Consider the following 14,846-nt stretch of genomic DNA (forward strand, 5'->3'; position numbering starts at 1 on the left):
TACTTATTTCCCTCATTAAAATGCAAATCAATTTATAACATTTTTGACATGCGTTTTTCTGGATTTTTTTGTTGTCATTCTGTCTCTCACTGTTCAAATAAACCTACCATTAAAATTATAGACTGATCATTTCTTTGTCAGTGGGCAAACGTACAAAATCAGCAGGGGATCAAATACTTTTTTCCCTCACAGTATTTGCTATGTTGAAAATTACAATCACAGATTTGTAAAACAGACAGGAAATAGTAGCCTATTGTTGACTTGGTAATGTGAGGTCTCAATCTTGAATTAAACTCAGTCTATGTTCAGGTTCAGCAAAAATGTGGCATGCAACCTTGGGTTATAACAAAGAAACACTATGACAAAGTTACACAGTTGGTGATACAATTCATAATTTACCTGGTTTAAATACGTTGTTTTATTTTCTTCTGTCTTCTCAGAATGCGCAAAAGCCCATAACTACTGTCAAGGGCTGTCTGCGCATTCTGAGAAGAATGTCAAAAGTTCCATGCAGGAAAATGTTTGATGTACAAATATGAGGTGCGCAAAAATAATAAATGTGACATTAAGCAGAAGCTTTTATCCATAGCGACAGTATGTATGCATGCATTTTCCTTTCGTGGCCCCGGGAATCAAACCCACAATCATGACGTTTCGAGCGCCATGATTTTTTCCATTGACTGTCAAGGTCATTATTTATTTTGCTATTTTAATAGGCTATAGAATAAATTTGTAACAGTTTAATAGGCTATTGCAATAATTCAACATGCATGGTTGCATCACTCCTTCAGCGTAGGTAGCTGAATATCAAATGGAAGATATAGGCCTATTCGTTCCTCCAGGCTGCACTCTGTGGTCGCCGGGCAGGCTCCACTATTGATATCATTAGGCCTACGTTTTTAGAAAATCAAATTATTCTAACTCCTAGGCTACAACAACACACTGCAATGAGGAATGTATTATTTTTAGCACACAATTATTGTCCAGGCTGTAAACTGCAGTGATGTAGGCTCTTGTGAATAACCGCTCAAACATCCTTTTGTGTTTCATGCAGAAATAAAGCCCTGATTATGCAAGCATTTGGATCAGTTATGGGTTTATTCTCTACAATTTACAGGTCAGGGCTTTACTACATTAGGCCACTTATACGGTGTATTTTGTCAGGATGTATCAGCGTTTACAGATAGGCCTACCATTGAAAAATAGGCTATATCCTATAACACTGAGATAAGCTGTCTGTCGTGGATCATGTATCCCAAGTCATCCTATAATTAACGAGGCCGCCAGCATATGCCTAAAAATCACTAATGCCATTATATTAAGCCAGGATTTGCCGAAGTACTTAAATTAATAGAATTAGTGTGAGTGGGGTTCCAAAAAAACATATTTGGTCAAATCTAATTCATTTATAGCATAGTAGGGTCCTTCTCCATCTAATAGCCTAATGGGGTGAATTTTTGCTCGGAAATGACCTAGCAAATCTGAGGTGAAATTATTACATGAATTTGTTTTTTTATTCTTCCATCGCATGCCGGATAAAAACAGCATATGGCTCTACTTCTGATAAAGTTCATTGGGCCAGATATACTGAAGTGGACTCGGCCCGATACCATTTGCCGGAACCCAGAGTAATATGATTCTGACGGATTCGGGAAGAGCTCGGCCAGTATTAAGCACCACCGAGTCCAAGTCGATGCCGAGTCCCCTGTCTCAAATGGAAAAGGCCCGAATCCACCGTGTTGACTGGGGTTCAGCAGTTATCAAACTATATCGAACAAAAATATAAACGCAACATGCAACAATTTCTAAGACTTTACTGAGTTACAGTTCATAGAAGGAAATCAGTCAATTGAAATTAAGTAGGCCCTAATCTTTGGATTTCACATGACTGGGCAGGGGAGTAGCCATGGGTGGGCCTGGGAGGGCATAGGCCCATCCACTTGGGGGCCAGGCCCACCCACTGGGGAGCCAGGCCCAACTGTGGTTTGCGGTTGTGAGGCCGTTTGGACGTACTGCCAAATTCTCTAAAATGACGTTGGAGGCGGCATATGGTAGAGAAATTAACATTAAATTCTCTGTCAACAGCTCTGTTGGACATTCCTGCAGTCAGCATGCTAATTGCACGCTCCCTCAAAACTTGAGACATCTGTGGCATTGTGTTATGTGACAAAACTGTGGCCTTTTATTGTCCCCAGCACAAGGCGCACCTGTGTAGTGATCATGCTGTTTAATCAGCTTTTTTTATAATTTTTTTCCCACCTTTATTTAACCAGGTAAGCCAGTTGAGAACAAGTTCTCATTTACAACTGCGACCTGGCCAAGATAAAGCAAAGCAGTGCGATAAAAACAACACAGAGTTACATATGGGGTAAAAAACATAAAGTCAAAAATACAACAGAAAATATATATACAGTGTGTGCAAATGTAGCAAGTTGTGGAGGTAAGGCAATAAATAGGCTATAGTGCAAAATAATTACAATAGTATTAACACTGGAATGCTAGATGTGCAAGAGATTATGTGCAAATAGAGATACTGGGGTGCAAAAGAGCAAAAATAAATAACAATATAGGAATGAGGTAGTTGGGTGGGCTAATTTCAGATGGGCTGTGTACAGGTGCAGAGCTTCTTGATATGCCACACCTGTCAGGTAGATGGATTATCTTGGCAAATGAGAAATGCTCACCAACAGGGTTTTAACAAATGTGTGCACAACATTTGAGAGAAGTAAGCTTTTTGTGCATCTGGAAAATGTCTGAGATCTTTTATTTCAGCTCATGAAATATGGGACCAACACTTTACATGTTGCGTTTATATTTTTGTTCAGTGTGTATATATACGCTAACTAGGCACTACATCATTTTGGTTAAGTAGTTATCCGTTTTGAGCAGTTTGATTAAGTGATAATTAATTGTATTGTTAACAAAGGACAAGAAAATCATATCAAAAGTAAAGTGAATATTGCATTTTGAAAAACAGATACTGAAATTAATATGTATCCAAATTAAAATAGCAATTTGGTGCAGTGATACAAGTGACTTTGTGAATTTGTTTGTTGTACTCAGTCAATTGAAAATATGTTTGGTTTTGGAACATGAGCCATTTAGATGGTGATTTGTGTGCTTAGTTATGAAAATGTACCACATATTGTACTTGTAAAAATTGCACGAAAGTTATATAATTTTTTTTAAATACAGTGTGTGATAAAGCTCTCTTGATAACCATTTAATCAGATTAATTCTCTCACAGTACCTCTTAATATAAATGTACATACACTTTGGAGAGAGAGAGCATTACAACCAAAAAAATACCTTGATGCAGGATTCATACACATCATGATTCATTAGTTGACTTAGATACATGCTTTTGTGTGTAATACATACAGAGGTGCTGGTATCATGCTACTTTCAAAGTAATGATGCCATCATATCACATTTATCCATTAACGTAACAGGAAAGCTCATAAAGACTCAGAAAGTGTTGATACTGTGCATCTTCAGGGTGTCTTCATGCGATCCAAGGGGTCGTATAGGTGATGAGGCCAGTACGTAGATGGAACCCCTTTGCATTCCTGAAAGCAGAAAAAACATTAATAGATTACACATGGCATACAGTGCCTTCAGAAAGTATTCGCACCCCTTGACTTTTTCCAAATTTTGTTGTGTTACAGCCTGAATTTAAAATGGAGTAAATTGACATGTTGTGTCACTGGGCTACACACAATGCCCCATAATGTCAAAGTGGAGTTATGTTTTTAGAAATGTTTACAAATTAATAAAAAATGTAAAGCTGAAATGTTTTGAGTCAGTAAGTATTCAACCCCTTTGTTATGGCAAGCCCAAATAAGTTCAGGAGTAAAAATGTGCTTAACAAGTCACGTAATAAGTTGCATGGACTCACTCACTCTCAATAATAGTGTTTAACATTATTTTTTATGACTACTTCAATTATCTATATGGTCCCTCAGTCGAGCAGTGAATTTCAAACACAGATTCAACCACAAAGACCAGGGAGGTTTTCCAATGCCTCGCAAAGAAGGGCACCTATTGGTAGATGAGTAAAAAAATAAATAAAGACATGACTATCCCTTTGTGCATGGTAAATTATGACAGAGTGAAAAGAAGGAAGCCTGTACAGAATAAACATATTCCAAAACATGCATCATGTTTGCAGTAAGGCACTAAAGTAAAACTGCAAAAAATGTGCCTAACAAATGAGCTCTGCTGATGTGTTGAATTGAATACATGCTTCTGGAGTAATTAAGGCACATTTATGTCCTGAATACAAAGCGTTATGTTTGGGGCAAATCCAACACAACACATCACTGAGTACCTCTTTTCATATTTTCAAGCATGGTGGTGGCTGCATCATGTTATGGATATGCTTGTCATCGGCAACGACTAGGGAGTTTTTTAATGATGAAAAGAAACGGAATTGAGCTAAGCACAGGCAAAATCCTAGAGGAAAACCTGGTTCAGTCTGCTTTCCACCAGACACTGGGAGATGAATTCACCTTTCAGCAGGACAATAACCTAAAACACAAGGCCAAATATACACTGCAGTTGCTTACCAAGACGACATTAAATGTTCCTGAGTGGCTGAGTTATAGTTTTGACTTAAATCGACTTAAAGATCTATGGCAAGACTTGAAAATGGCTGTCTAACATGACGAACAACTAACTTGACAGAGCTTGAAGAATTAAAAAAGATTAATGTGCAAATATTGTACAATCCAGGTGTGCAAAGCTCTTAAAAGACTTACCCAGGAAGACTCACAGCTGTAATCGCTGTAAACATGTATTGATTCAAGGGTGTTAATGCTTATCTAAATTAGATATTTCTGTATTTCATTTTCAATAAATTTGCAAAAACGTCTAAAAATATGTTTTCACATTGTCATTATGGGGTATTGTGTGTAGATGGGTGACAAAACAAATATATTTTATCAATTTTGAATTCAGGCTGTAACACAACAAAATGTGGAATAAGTCAAGGGGTATGAATACTTTCTGAAGGCACTGTATCCTGTTACAAGAGAGAAGTCAAGGACAGTTGAACTCTGTTAGATGAAAATGTGCAAATACATGACAAGCCTCGGTTCTACAAGAATTGCCTCTCCACGTGCATGAATCCAATAATCTAATTGTGTAGGCTAATATGTGCTGTGCTGCATTTACATTGTTTATGCTTTGAGTTTACTTATCCTTTTACTTGCTGATACGTTTTCTTCATGATATACCTGGGTTATTCTGCCACTTGCACCCCTGCACAGTTATCTTTACCCTCCGAGGCTATAGCTAAATATTCTGCATTCCTGGAAAGAAAGGAGAAAGATAGAAATGGTTAGAATATCATCATCTGCTTTTTACCTAAAAACCTGAGATTTCATCAAATGGAGATAGCTAGAGGACTCTAGTGGCTAAAAGCCTGTTTTAGCATGGACAGAGCCATTAAGGACTTACACCATTTTGACATAGTCAACTGGGTGGGACATCCTATGGATTAAGGAAGGATCACATAATTCCATGCAGGTCATCAGGAAGGATCAGCCAATTAATTATACTTGTGAAAAAACATTCCATAACTACAGGTGGCATTAAATCGCTAGCCTTTGCTTTATACCTGTTCAAACAACAAACACACTCCACCCTTTCAGTTTGTTTATTAACTCATAGTGGGACAGATAAAATGTTGCGTCCTCTAACTATCTCTATGTTTCATCCTAACCTTAATCATTCATCCCTACATTCATTCTTTATTCATCTACAGTTGAAGTCGGAAGTTTACATACACCTTAGCCAAATACATTTAAACTCAGTTTTTCACAATTCCTGACATTTAATCCTAGTAAAATGTCCCTGTCTTAGGTCAGTTAGGATCAACAATTTATTTTAAGAATGTGAAATGTCAGAATAATAGTAGAGAGAATTATTTATTTCAGCTTTTATTTCTTTCATCACATTCCCAGTGGGTCAGAAGTTTACATACACTCAATTAGTATTTGGTAGCATTGCCTTTAAATTGTTTAACTTTGGTCAAACATTTCGGGTAGCCTTCCACAAGCTTCCCACAATAAGTTGGGTGAATTTTGGCCCATTCCTCCTGACAGAGCTGGTGTAACTGAGTCAGGTTTGTAGGCCTCCTTGCTCGCACATGTTTTTTCAGTTCTGCCCACACATTTCTATAGGATTGAGGTCAGGGCTTTGTGATGGCCACTCCAATACCTTGACTTTGTCCTTAAGCCATTTTGCCACAACTTTGGAAGTATGCTTGGGGTCATTGTCTATTTGGAAGACCCATTTGCGACCAAGCTTTAACTTCCTGACTGATGTCTTGAGATGTTGCTTCAATATATCCACATAATTTTCCTTCCTCATGATGCCATCTATTTTGTGAAGTGCACCAGACCCTCCTACAGCAAAGCACCCCTACAGCATGATGCTGCCACCCCCGTGCTTCACGGTTGGGATGGTGTTCTTCGGCTTGCAAGCCCCCCCTTTTTCCTCCAAACATAACGATGGTCATTATGGCCAAACAGTTCTATTTTTGTTTCAGCAGACCAGAGGACATTTCTCCAAAAAGTACAATCTTTGTCCCCATGTGCAGTTGCAAACCGTAGTCTGGCTTTTATATGGCAGTTTTGGAGCAGTGGCTTCTTCATTGCTGAGCGGCCATTCAGGTTATGTCGATATTGGACTCGTTTTACTGTGGATATAAATACTTTTGTACCTGTTTCCTCCAGCATCTTCACAATGTCCTTTGCTGTTGTTCTGGGATTGATTTGCACTTTTCGCACCAAAGTAAGTTCATCTCTAGGAGACAGAATGCGTCTCCTTCCTGAGCGGTATGACGGCTGCGTGGTCCCATGGCATTTATACTTGCGTACTATTGTTTGTACAGATGAATTTGGTACCTTCAGGCGTTTGGAAATTGATCCCAAGGATGAACCAGACTTGTGGAGGTCTACAAAACAAATTATGAGGTCTTGGCTGATTTCTTTTGATTTTCCCATGATGTCAAGCAAAGAGGCACTGAGTTTGAAGGTAGGCCTTGAAATACATCCACAGGTACACCTCCAATTGACTCAAATGATGTCAATTAGCCTAACAGAAGCTTCTAAAGCCATGGAATTTTCCAAGCTGTTTAAAGGCACAGTCAACTTAGTGTATGTAAACTTCTGACCCACTGGAATTGTGATACAGTGAATTATCAGTGAAATAATCTGTTGGAAAAATTACTTGTGTCATGCACAAAGTAGATGTCCTAACTGACTTGCCAAAACTATAGTTTGTTAACAAGAAATTTGTGGAGTGGTTGAAAAACAAGTTTTAATGACTCCAACCTAAGTTTATGTAAACTTCCGACTTCAACTGTATCTATCCATCTATAACTATTCTAACCACTCTCATTACTTAAAGCATTTCAATAATGTAAACTACACTGCATATCTCCTACTATTCCTATGTCTATTCCACTCTTTCAACCGCACTTTATCTATTCATTCATAACCTCGATCAATCCACTTACCCCTCTAACCTATCTCTCTATCCAACAACCCCTCTAACCTTCATTCATCACTCCATCCATCCATAATAACTTCCTTTATCCTTCTATCTAGCAACCATCCATCCAACTTAAGTAACCAGACTTATTGCTTTAATGTAGCAAAGCGAAGCAAGCCGTGTCAACTGAGCTAACATTCAATCAGAGACAGAATATAATTTATTTTAATGGAAGCTTATTCAGTTTGGGCATTCAGCAAACATCATCGCTTGCAACTGCTGCGCTTTTGCCAAGCAACCCCCAGCCTCCACCTGCTTTTGGTTCTGTTCTTCTATCTATGCGGGGCATGGCAGATACTCTGCTCCCTACCTATAGCTTGCTTTTGATCATATAAATTAACTGAGCACTTTCCCCACATTGGCAGCACTCCACAGACACAGCCTAAACACCAAGGCCAAATGTATTATCATACACATTTTATGTTCAATGAAATGTGATGTCAACGGAATACATGAGTTCTCCTGACACAACTATATTTAACTCCAACTTCTTTTCAAATTTAATTTTACATGAGCTTTTAAGCTATTTAAACATACTTCTAGACTGCTGAAGCAAGCACACAAATGTTTTTCGGGAAATGTACCTTCTTTGGCTTTTCTAGAGAGTGGGAAATGTGACGATTGCGGGACACAGGGATGGAAAAAGTGAGAGAGAATAGGAGTGGCAAGGAAGACGAAGATCGAGAGAAAGACAGACAAGAGTACAGGGAGAGAATATTGAACAAGGAAGAACAGAGGAATTGCACTACTCAGCACTATGAAAGAGAGAGGAGAGAACACAAATCAACAGGATAGACAGGTACATAACAGACAAAGACAGTGAGATTATTTGGAGGGAGACCGTAATAGAGGACCTAAAACGAAAGAATACAGCTACAGGAGAGGAAGTAGGGATACAGTGTTACTCACGCGCTTTCTCTTAATGCTTCCTCTCCTGCAGCTGAGATCTTTCTGAAGCAGTATACCATCTCTATGTAGAGCCAAGCCTGTAGCCCGATGATGGACACATACATCATCACCTCAGAGACTATGGAGGCTGTCCCTCTGGTGGCTAGAGAGAGAGATGGAGGGAGAGGGAGGGAGAAAGAGGGGGGAGTCAAAGCACTCAGTAGCCACCACATAGGCTCTTAGCACTTACAAAACACTTACAAGCTTCATTTTAAGTCATAAATGTTTCCTAACAAATGGGATAATTGACATCGGAATTCAAATTGCATACAAAAGCATGTCTGTATTGTAATACTGAACCTTTAGCCACCACTTTCAGGTGCACAAGCTTGCTGACAACAGTCTGGTATTCGTAAAACTCATACGTCAAGAGCCGGTGGAAGTGGCAACTGTAGGTGCCCGAGTCATTGAAGGTGACATTGAAGAGGTAAATGGACGCATCCTGTATGTCTTGGCTCCTCTTACTGCCGTTCCAGTCGACGCGGTCCTCAAAGCGCTCATCCACAATGTGGGGGCCCTCCTCATCGTAATTATATATCTAATGACACAATAACATCTGGGTCATTCACCTGGCACTGAAAATCTCTCCTGTTTCACTTCCTAGATCCCCACCCATATCTGGCAACATCCAAGATAATGGACTCAAAGGGATGCAACTGTGTTTTGAGAGAGGTTCCTTGATTAGGAAAGTATACTCAAAGTTACATACAGTAGCATTCGGAAAGTATTCAGACCCCTTGACCTTTTCCACATTTTGTTACGTTACAGCCTTATTCTAAAATTGATTTAAAAAAAGATTATCATCAATCTACACACAATACCCCATAATGACAAAGCAAAAACTGGTTTTTAGAAAAGTTTGCACATTTGTGACTCGTTTCAGGAAACTATGCGTATGTCGCGGGTCACTCCTTCACAGGAGAGCCATTTGAACGTAAACTTTTTGTTTTTATCAAAATGCGTTTTTAGGCAGAAATGCCTTCTGGAACATGTGAACTTTCATGTGCCTTAATAACAAACTTGTATGCCATCTGTAAATATGAATAAAATTGTTAAATTACGAGCCTAGTTGGTTTAGCCACAGAAAAAGACAGCAACCTTCCCGCTAGCCATGATTGGCTGAGATAATGAGTGGGCTGGACATGCTGAGAGATGAGTTCGGATTGGTCTACCATATAGTACGCTTCTGTCTATTTGAGCTGGTCAGTATGTGTAGGTAATCCTGTCTAACGCTGCTTTTTTTAAAGTATATTTGCTTAGTAGAACTGCATAAGTGTTGCTCTCCACTTTCTGGAGGACCGAGTTTTGAAATCAGTGGAATTAGAGAATGATAGCTAAGGAGATGGAGAAAACACCTGTCTCCGGATTACATCTTCAAACTAAGGGCAACCATGGCATCTGTGACAGGGAGAAGCGTCCATCCATGATGTATACTGGTAAGATAGTCTAGCTAGCTACATTTTCAGATATTACACGTTTCAAATTTTGACAGAAAATCATTTTCATTTCATGTTAAAGTGTACTGTTAGCTAGCTAGCTAACGTTAGCTGGCTCGCTCGCTAGCTAACGTTACGTGTATGATCTTATTATTCGTATCTCAGGGCCATTTGCTTGCTAACATTGAACCTGGTTGGTTAGCTACCTGCAGATTCATGCAGGGTAGTAACATTATGAGTTGGGATTATGGTTCGTTGTTTAGCTAGCTAGCTAGCTACATGTCTTAACAAAAGACTCCACTATGCAAGTATCCATTTCAATGGAATGTCACTGTGACAACTGTTGATCGACATAGCTGGTAAATTCGCTCTTGCTATCTACTCCAATTTCAGAGCACGGGTAAGATAGTCTAGCTAGCTACATTTTCATATATTACACGTTTCTAATTTTGACAGAAAGTCGTTTTCATTTAAAGTTAAAGTGTACTGTTAGCTAGCTAGCTAACGTTAGCTGGCTGGCTCGCTAGCTAACGTTACGTGTATGATCTTATTATTCGTATCTCAGGGCCATTTGCTTTGCTAGTTATAGCCTAATGTTAGCTAGCTAACATTGAACCTGGTTGGTTAGCTACCTGCAGATTCATGCAGGGTAGTAACTTCATGAGTTGGGATTATGGTTAATTGTTTACCTAGCTAACTAGCTACATGTCTTATCAAAAGACTCCACTATGCAAGTAACCATTTCAATAGAATGTCACTGCGACAACTGTTGATAGACGTAGCTGGTAAATTCGCTCTGGCTAGCTTCTCCGATTTCAGAGCACTCTAGTCTGAGTGTGCCAGAGCGCAGAATAACTGACAAATTTACGAACACTTAACACCCGTTGAATATGGCCGGTGTCAGTAAACGTTGGCAAAAAAGCATTGCTGTACAGCTATTTTCAGGTGTCTCCAGAGATGTTCGATTGGGTTCAAGTCCGGGCTCTGGCTAGGCCACTCAAGGACATTCAGAGACTTGTCCCGAAGCCACTCCTGCGTTGTCTTGGCTGTGTGCTTAGGGTCGTTGTCCTGTTGGAAGGTGAACCTTCGCCCCAGTCTGAGGTCCTGAGTGCTCTGGAGCAGATTTTCATCAAGAATCTCTCTGTACTTTCCTCCATTCATCTTTCCATCGATCCTGACTAGTCTCCCAGTCCCTGCCGCTGAAAAACATCCCCGCAGCATGATGCTGCCACAACCATGTTTCACCGTAGGGATGGTGCCAGGTTTCCTCCAGACGTGACGCTTGGCATTCAGGCCAAAGAGTTCAATCTTGGTTTCCTCAGACCAGAGAATATTGTTTGTCATGGTCTGAGAGTCCTTTAGGTGCCTTTTTGCAAACTCCAAGCGGACCACAGAGGAACTCTGGAGCTCTGTCAGAGTGACCATCAGGTTCTTGGTCACCTCCCTGACCAAGGCCCGTCTCCCCCGATTGCTCAGTTTGGCTGGGCGGCCAGCTCTAGGAAGAGTCTTGGTGGTTCCAAACTTCTTCCATTTAAGAATGATGGAGGCCACTGTGTTCTTGGCGACCTTCAATGCTGCAGAAATGTTTTAGTACCCTTCCCCAGATCTGTGCCTCGACACATTCTCAGAACTCTATGGACAATTCCTTCGACCTCATGGCTTGGTTTTTGCTCTGACATGCATTGTCAACTGTGGGACGTTATATAGACAGGGGTGTGACTTTCCAAATCATGTCCAATCAATTGAATTTACCACAGGTGGACTCCAATCAAGTTGTAGAAACTTCTCAAGGATGATCAATGGGAAACAGGATGTGCCAGAGCTCAATTTTGAGTATCATAGCAAAGGGTCTGAATAAATAATTAAAAAAAAAAAAAAAATCTAAAAACCTGTTTTTGCTTTGTCATTATGGGGTATTGTGTGTAGATTGATGAGGGAAAAAATGATTTAATACATTTTAGAACAAGGCTGTAACATAACAAAATGTGGAAAAAGTCAAGGGGTCTGAATACTTTCCGAATGCACTGTATCTGCCTATCGGCTGTCCCTGTGGCCTTAGTGATCTCTGAGATCTAAAATGTCATCCAGATTGATTCTATCTGGACTGCACGCAGCACTCTGCCATATGATGTGGTTGGGCATTTTGGTGTGTGTGTGCATGTGTGTGTGCAAACCTTTGTATGCTGTGCCTTGTGGTTGTGTGCTTAGGGATAGGCTCTGGACCATGTGGAGTATGACAGGTTTGTCTAAAGGACTATGTAAACCTAGTCCTAGCCAATCTCAAAAGCGCTGGTATACTCTAAACAGACTGCGGACTATAGTGGCAGCGCTTTTTATGTGGGCACCAGAGCAAACAAAACCCCAACCCTAATCCTACAGTCTACTACCGTGGCAGAAATTTGGACTCCTATAGCAATCATCATCCGTTTCAGATACTCACATGAGCAAAGCCAGCTTCCCCTTTTGCCTTGAAATACCAGTTGACTGTGGCAGAAGCCTCCACCTCGGGCCTCATCTTACAGGAGATGCAGCCCAGTTTGAACCCTTTGCCTGCAACGGCCTCAGTGTCCGAGTCCACCTCTGAACAAGCTCCATGGCACAGGGACACTTGTTACAGGAGAGAGAAGACATGTTATTAGTGCTTAACATTTTGGTTGTAGAACTGGGTAGGTTCATAATTCAACACTATACAGAAGAATATCCATATACTGAAAGATGTTGTGACTATACACAAATGGTCAATCCACAAAGGTGGTCAACTCCACTTACCAAAATGGGAACAAAGCAGAGACAGGAGCAGTAGCCGCACAGCAGACATGTCCTCAAGTGTAATGTAGCAACGAAAGTACAGATCCTAGGGCTGAGAAGCCTCAAAAGGTATACAAAAATATCCCAACAGTCTCTTTGAACACTTGATAGTAAGATGTCCTTTGAGATGTTATCCAGAAAGACGTTATTTGAGCAAAGTAAGAAATGGTAGGGACTGAAGTTGCTTCCTCCGAAATGACCTTAGAAATAACAAAAATAGAAGTCCCGACACCTTCAATAATACATTTGAAGTGTTAAAAACACTTAATATAATAATAATAATATTAATAATAATAATAATATGCCAACTAGCAGATGCTTTTATCCAAAGCAATTTACAGACATGCATGCATACATTTTACTCACGGATGGTCCCGGGAATGGAACCCACCATCCTGGCATTGCAAGTGCCATGCTCTTGGTGCCATGCTCTTGGTGCCATGCACTTCTCTTTAGATGGAAACAATCTTTTCATCAAAGACTATTGCATTAATTAATTTACTTTGTTACATAGGCTACTGTTATGAAATGCTTTTCCATGCACAGTGAGGACTCCAAAATGACATAAATTATTTACCATTAATTTCTATTGGACACAAAATAACCTGAAACACAACCAAAACAAACAGCAAATGCATCCAAGTTTGTAGAGTCACTACAAATAGGAATATGGGACCAAATACTAAACTTTTGACTACTTTAATACACATATAAGTGAATTTGTTCCAATACTTTTGGTCCCTTAAAATGGGGGGACTATGTACAAATTGTGCTGTAATTTCTAAACGGGGTCACCCGATATGGATGAAAATACCCCAAATTAAATCTGACAGTCTGCACTTTAACCTCATAGTCATTGTATCATTTCAAATCAAAGTGCTGGAGTACAGAGCCAAAACAAACAAAAAATGAGTCACTGTCCCAATACTTTTGGAGCTCACTGTATCGCTAAGCTATAGCTGTGATTATGGTCAGGTTTTTCTATTGTTCCAGGTCTTTGTTCACACACAGTGTTTACAAATCTACACCCTGGCCTGGGATTATCAATTATCTGAAGTCTTAATATCAAATACACGGAGCTATTATTATCTTTACAGGCTATTTATACCAACTGTAGTCTGATGTTCTATTAGAATAATAGGCCTAGTTCTAAATGATATTGACACAGCTATAAAGCCAGTGCACCACTGAAGATGGCATAGATTTTAAATGAGTTTATATATTATGTTTATTTAAATAATCTGTCGACACTGTAGGTCTATTGTTTAAATAGGCTACTGTAAAGTCGCATGCCACTGAATAGGCTACATAAAAAATTAATTGCATGCCATATGAAAGAAGACCTAGGCTACATAAGCTACGTACCAATTATATATAAATATATATTATTGCACTATTTGGTTTAAATAATCATAATTTGCATTGTCTCACATTTTACTGCCCTCACGTTGTCCCTTCTGAAAAAAATAGCCTCCTTATCCCGATTTGTCCTTTCTCGGGGGGGAAAATGTAGGCTATCCTTTCCTTCTGATGGATCAACAAATAATTTAATGAAGCGCTGTTCTTTTGAGTGGCAAAAATTATTCCACCCATCAAATGACCCTGGACTTCTACGCCTAGAAGAGATCTTTCTCCCGGGCTGGCATTGCGAATAATACAGACTTCTTTCTCGCACCCTGTCTGGCGTTATTTTTTACCGCAGTGCATCTGACTGCAGCATCCTCCAAGCTGAGCAGGACACCTGTGTGAAGCTAGCCACAAGGATTAGCCACAATAGTGGAATAAGGTTCGCCTTCAGAATAAAAGTCCCCCATTGAAAGTGATTCAAACGGATACGAACAGTGGAATCATGCCATATTTGGACTAGATAATGCTAAACAAGGTCGGAATGTTGTTTTATATAAATTAAACAAAAGACAATAATCAGTTAATTTGACACATAATAAGTAAAAATCAGTTGAAATCGCACTGTGGATGTATTAGACTTTAGAATAGCATTGGGGGCATATTTATATGCACTTTACAGCCGTACACTCTAAAAATTAGGGGTTCAACAAGGGTTCTTCTAAGATCCTCAAAGTTCTTCGAAGAACC

At 39.7% G+C, this 14,846-nt stretch overlaps 1 protein-coding gene across 1 annotated transcript; it reads right to left on the minus strand.

Annotated features, from left to right (window-relative positions):
- Positions 1–2,736: 2,736 nt before the first annotated feature.
- On the minus strand, positions 2,737–12,762 carry LOC311132518 (sodium channel regulatory subunit beta-1-like; the record flags this gene model as incomplete). Its single annotated transcript, XM_084165791.1, has 6 exons — positions 2,737–3,569; positions 5,238–5,312; positions 8,470–8,611; positions 8,809–9,046; positions 12,385–12,551; positions 12,714–12,762. 5 exons carry the CDS (start codon positions 12,760–12,762, stop codon positions 5,243–5,245), a joined length of 666 nt encoding a protein of 221 aa, XP_084021917.1. The 3' UTR covers positions 2,737–3,569; positions 5,238–5,242.
- Positions 12,763–14,846: the final 2,084 nt, after the last annotated feature.

The sequence above is a fragment of the Coregonus lavaretus genome, assembly GCF_964263955.1.
Source record: "Coregonus lavaretus genome assembly, chromosome: 7".
Classification (NCBI taxonomy): domain Eukaryota; kingdom Metazoa; phylum Chordata; class Actinopteri; order Salmoniformes; family Salmonidae; genus Coregonus; species Coregonus lavaretus.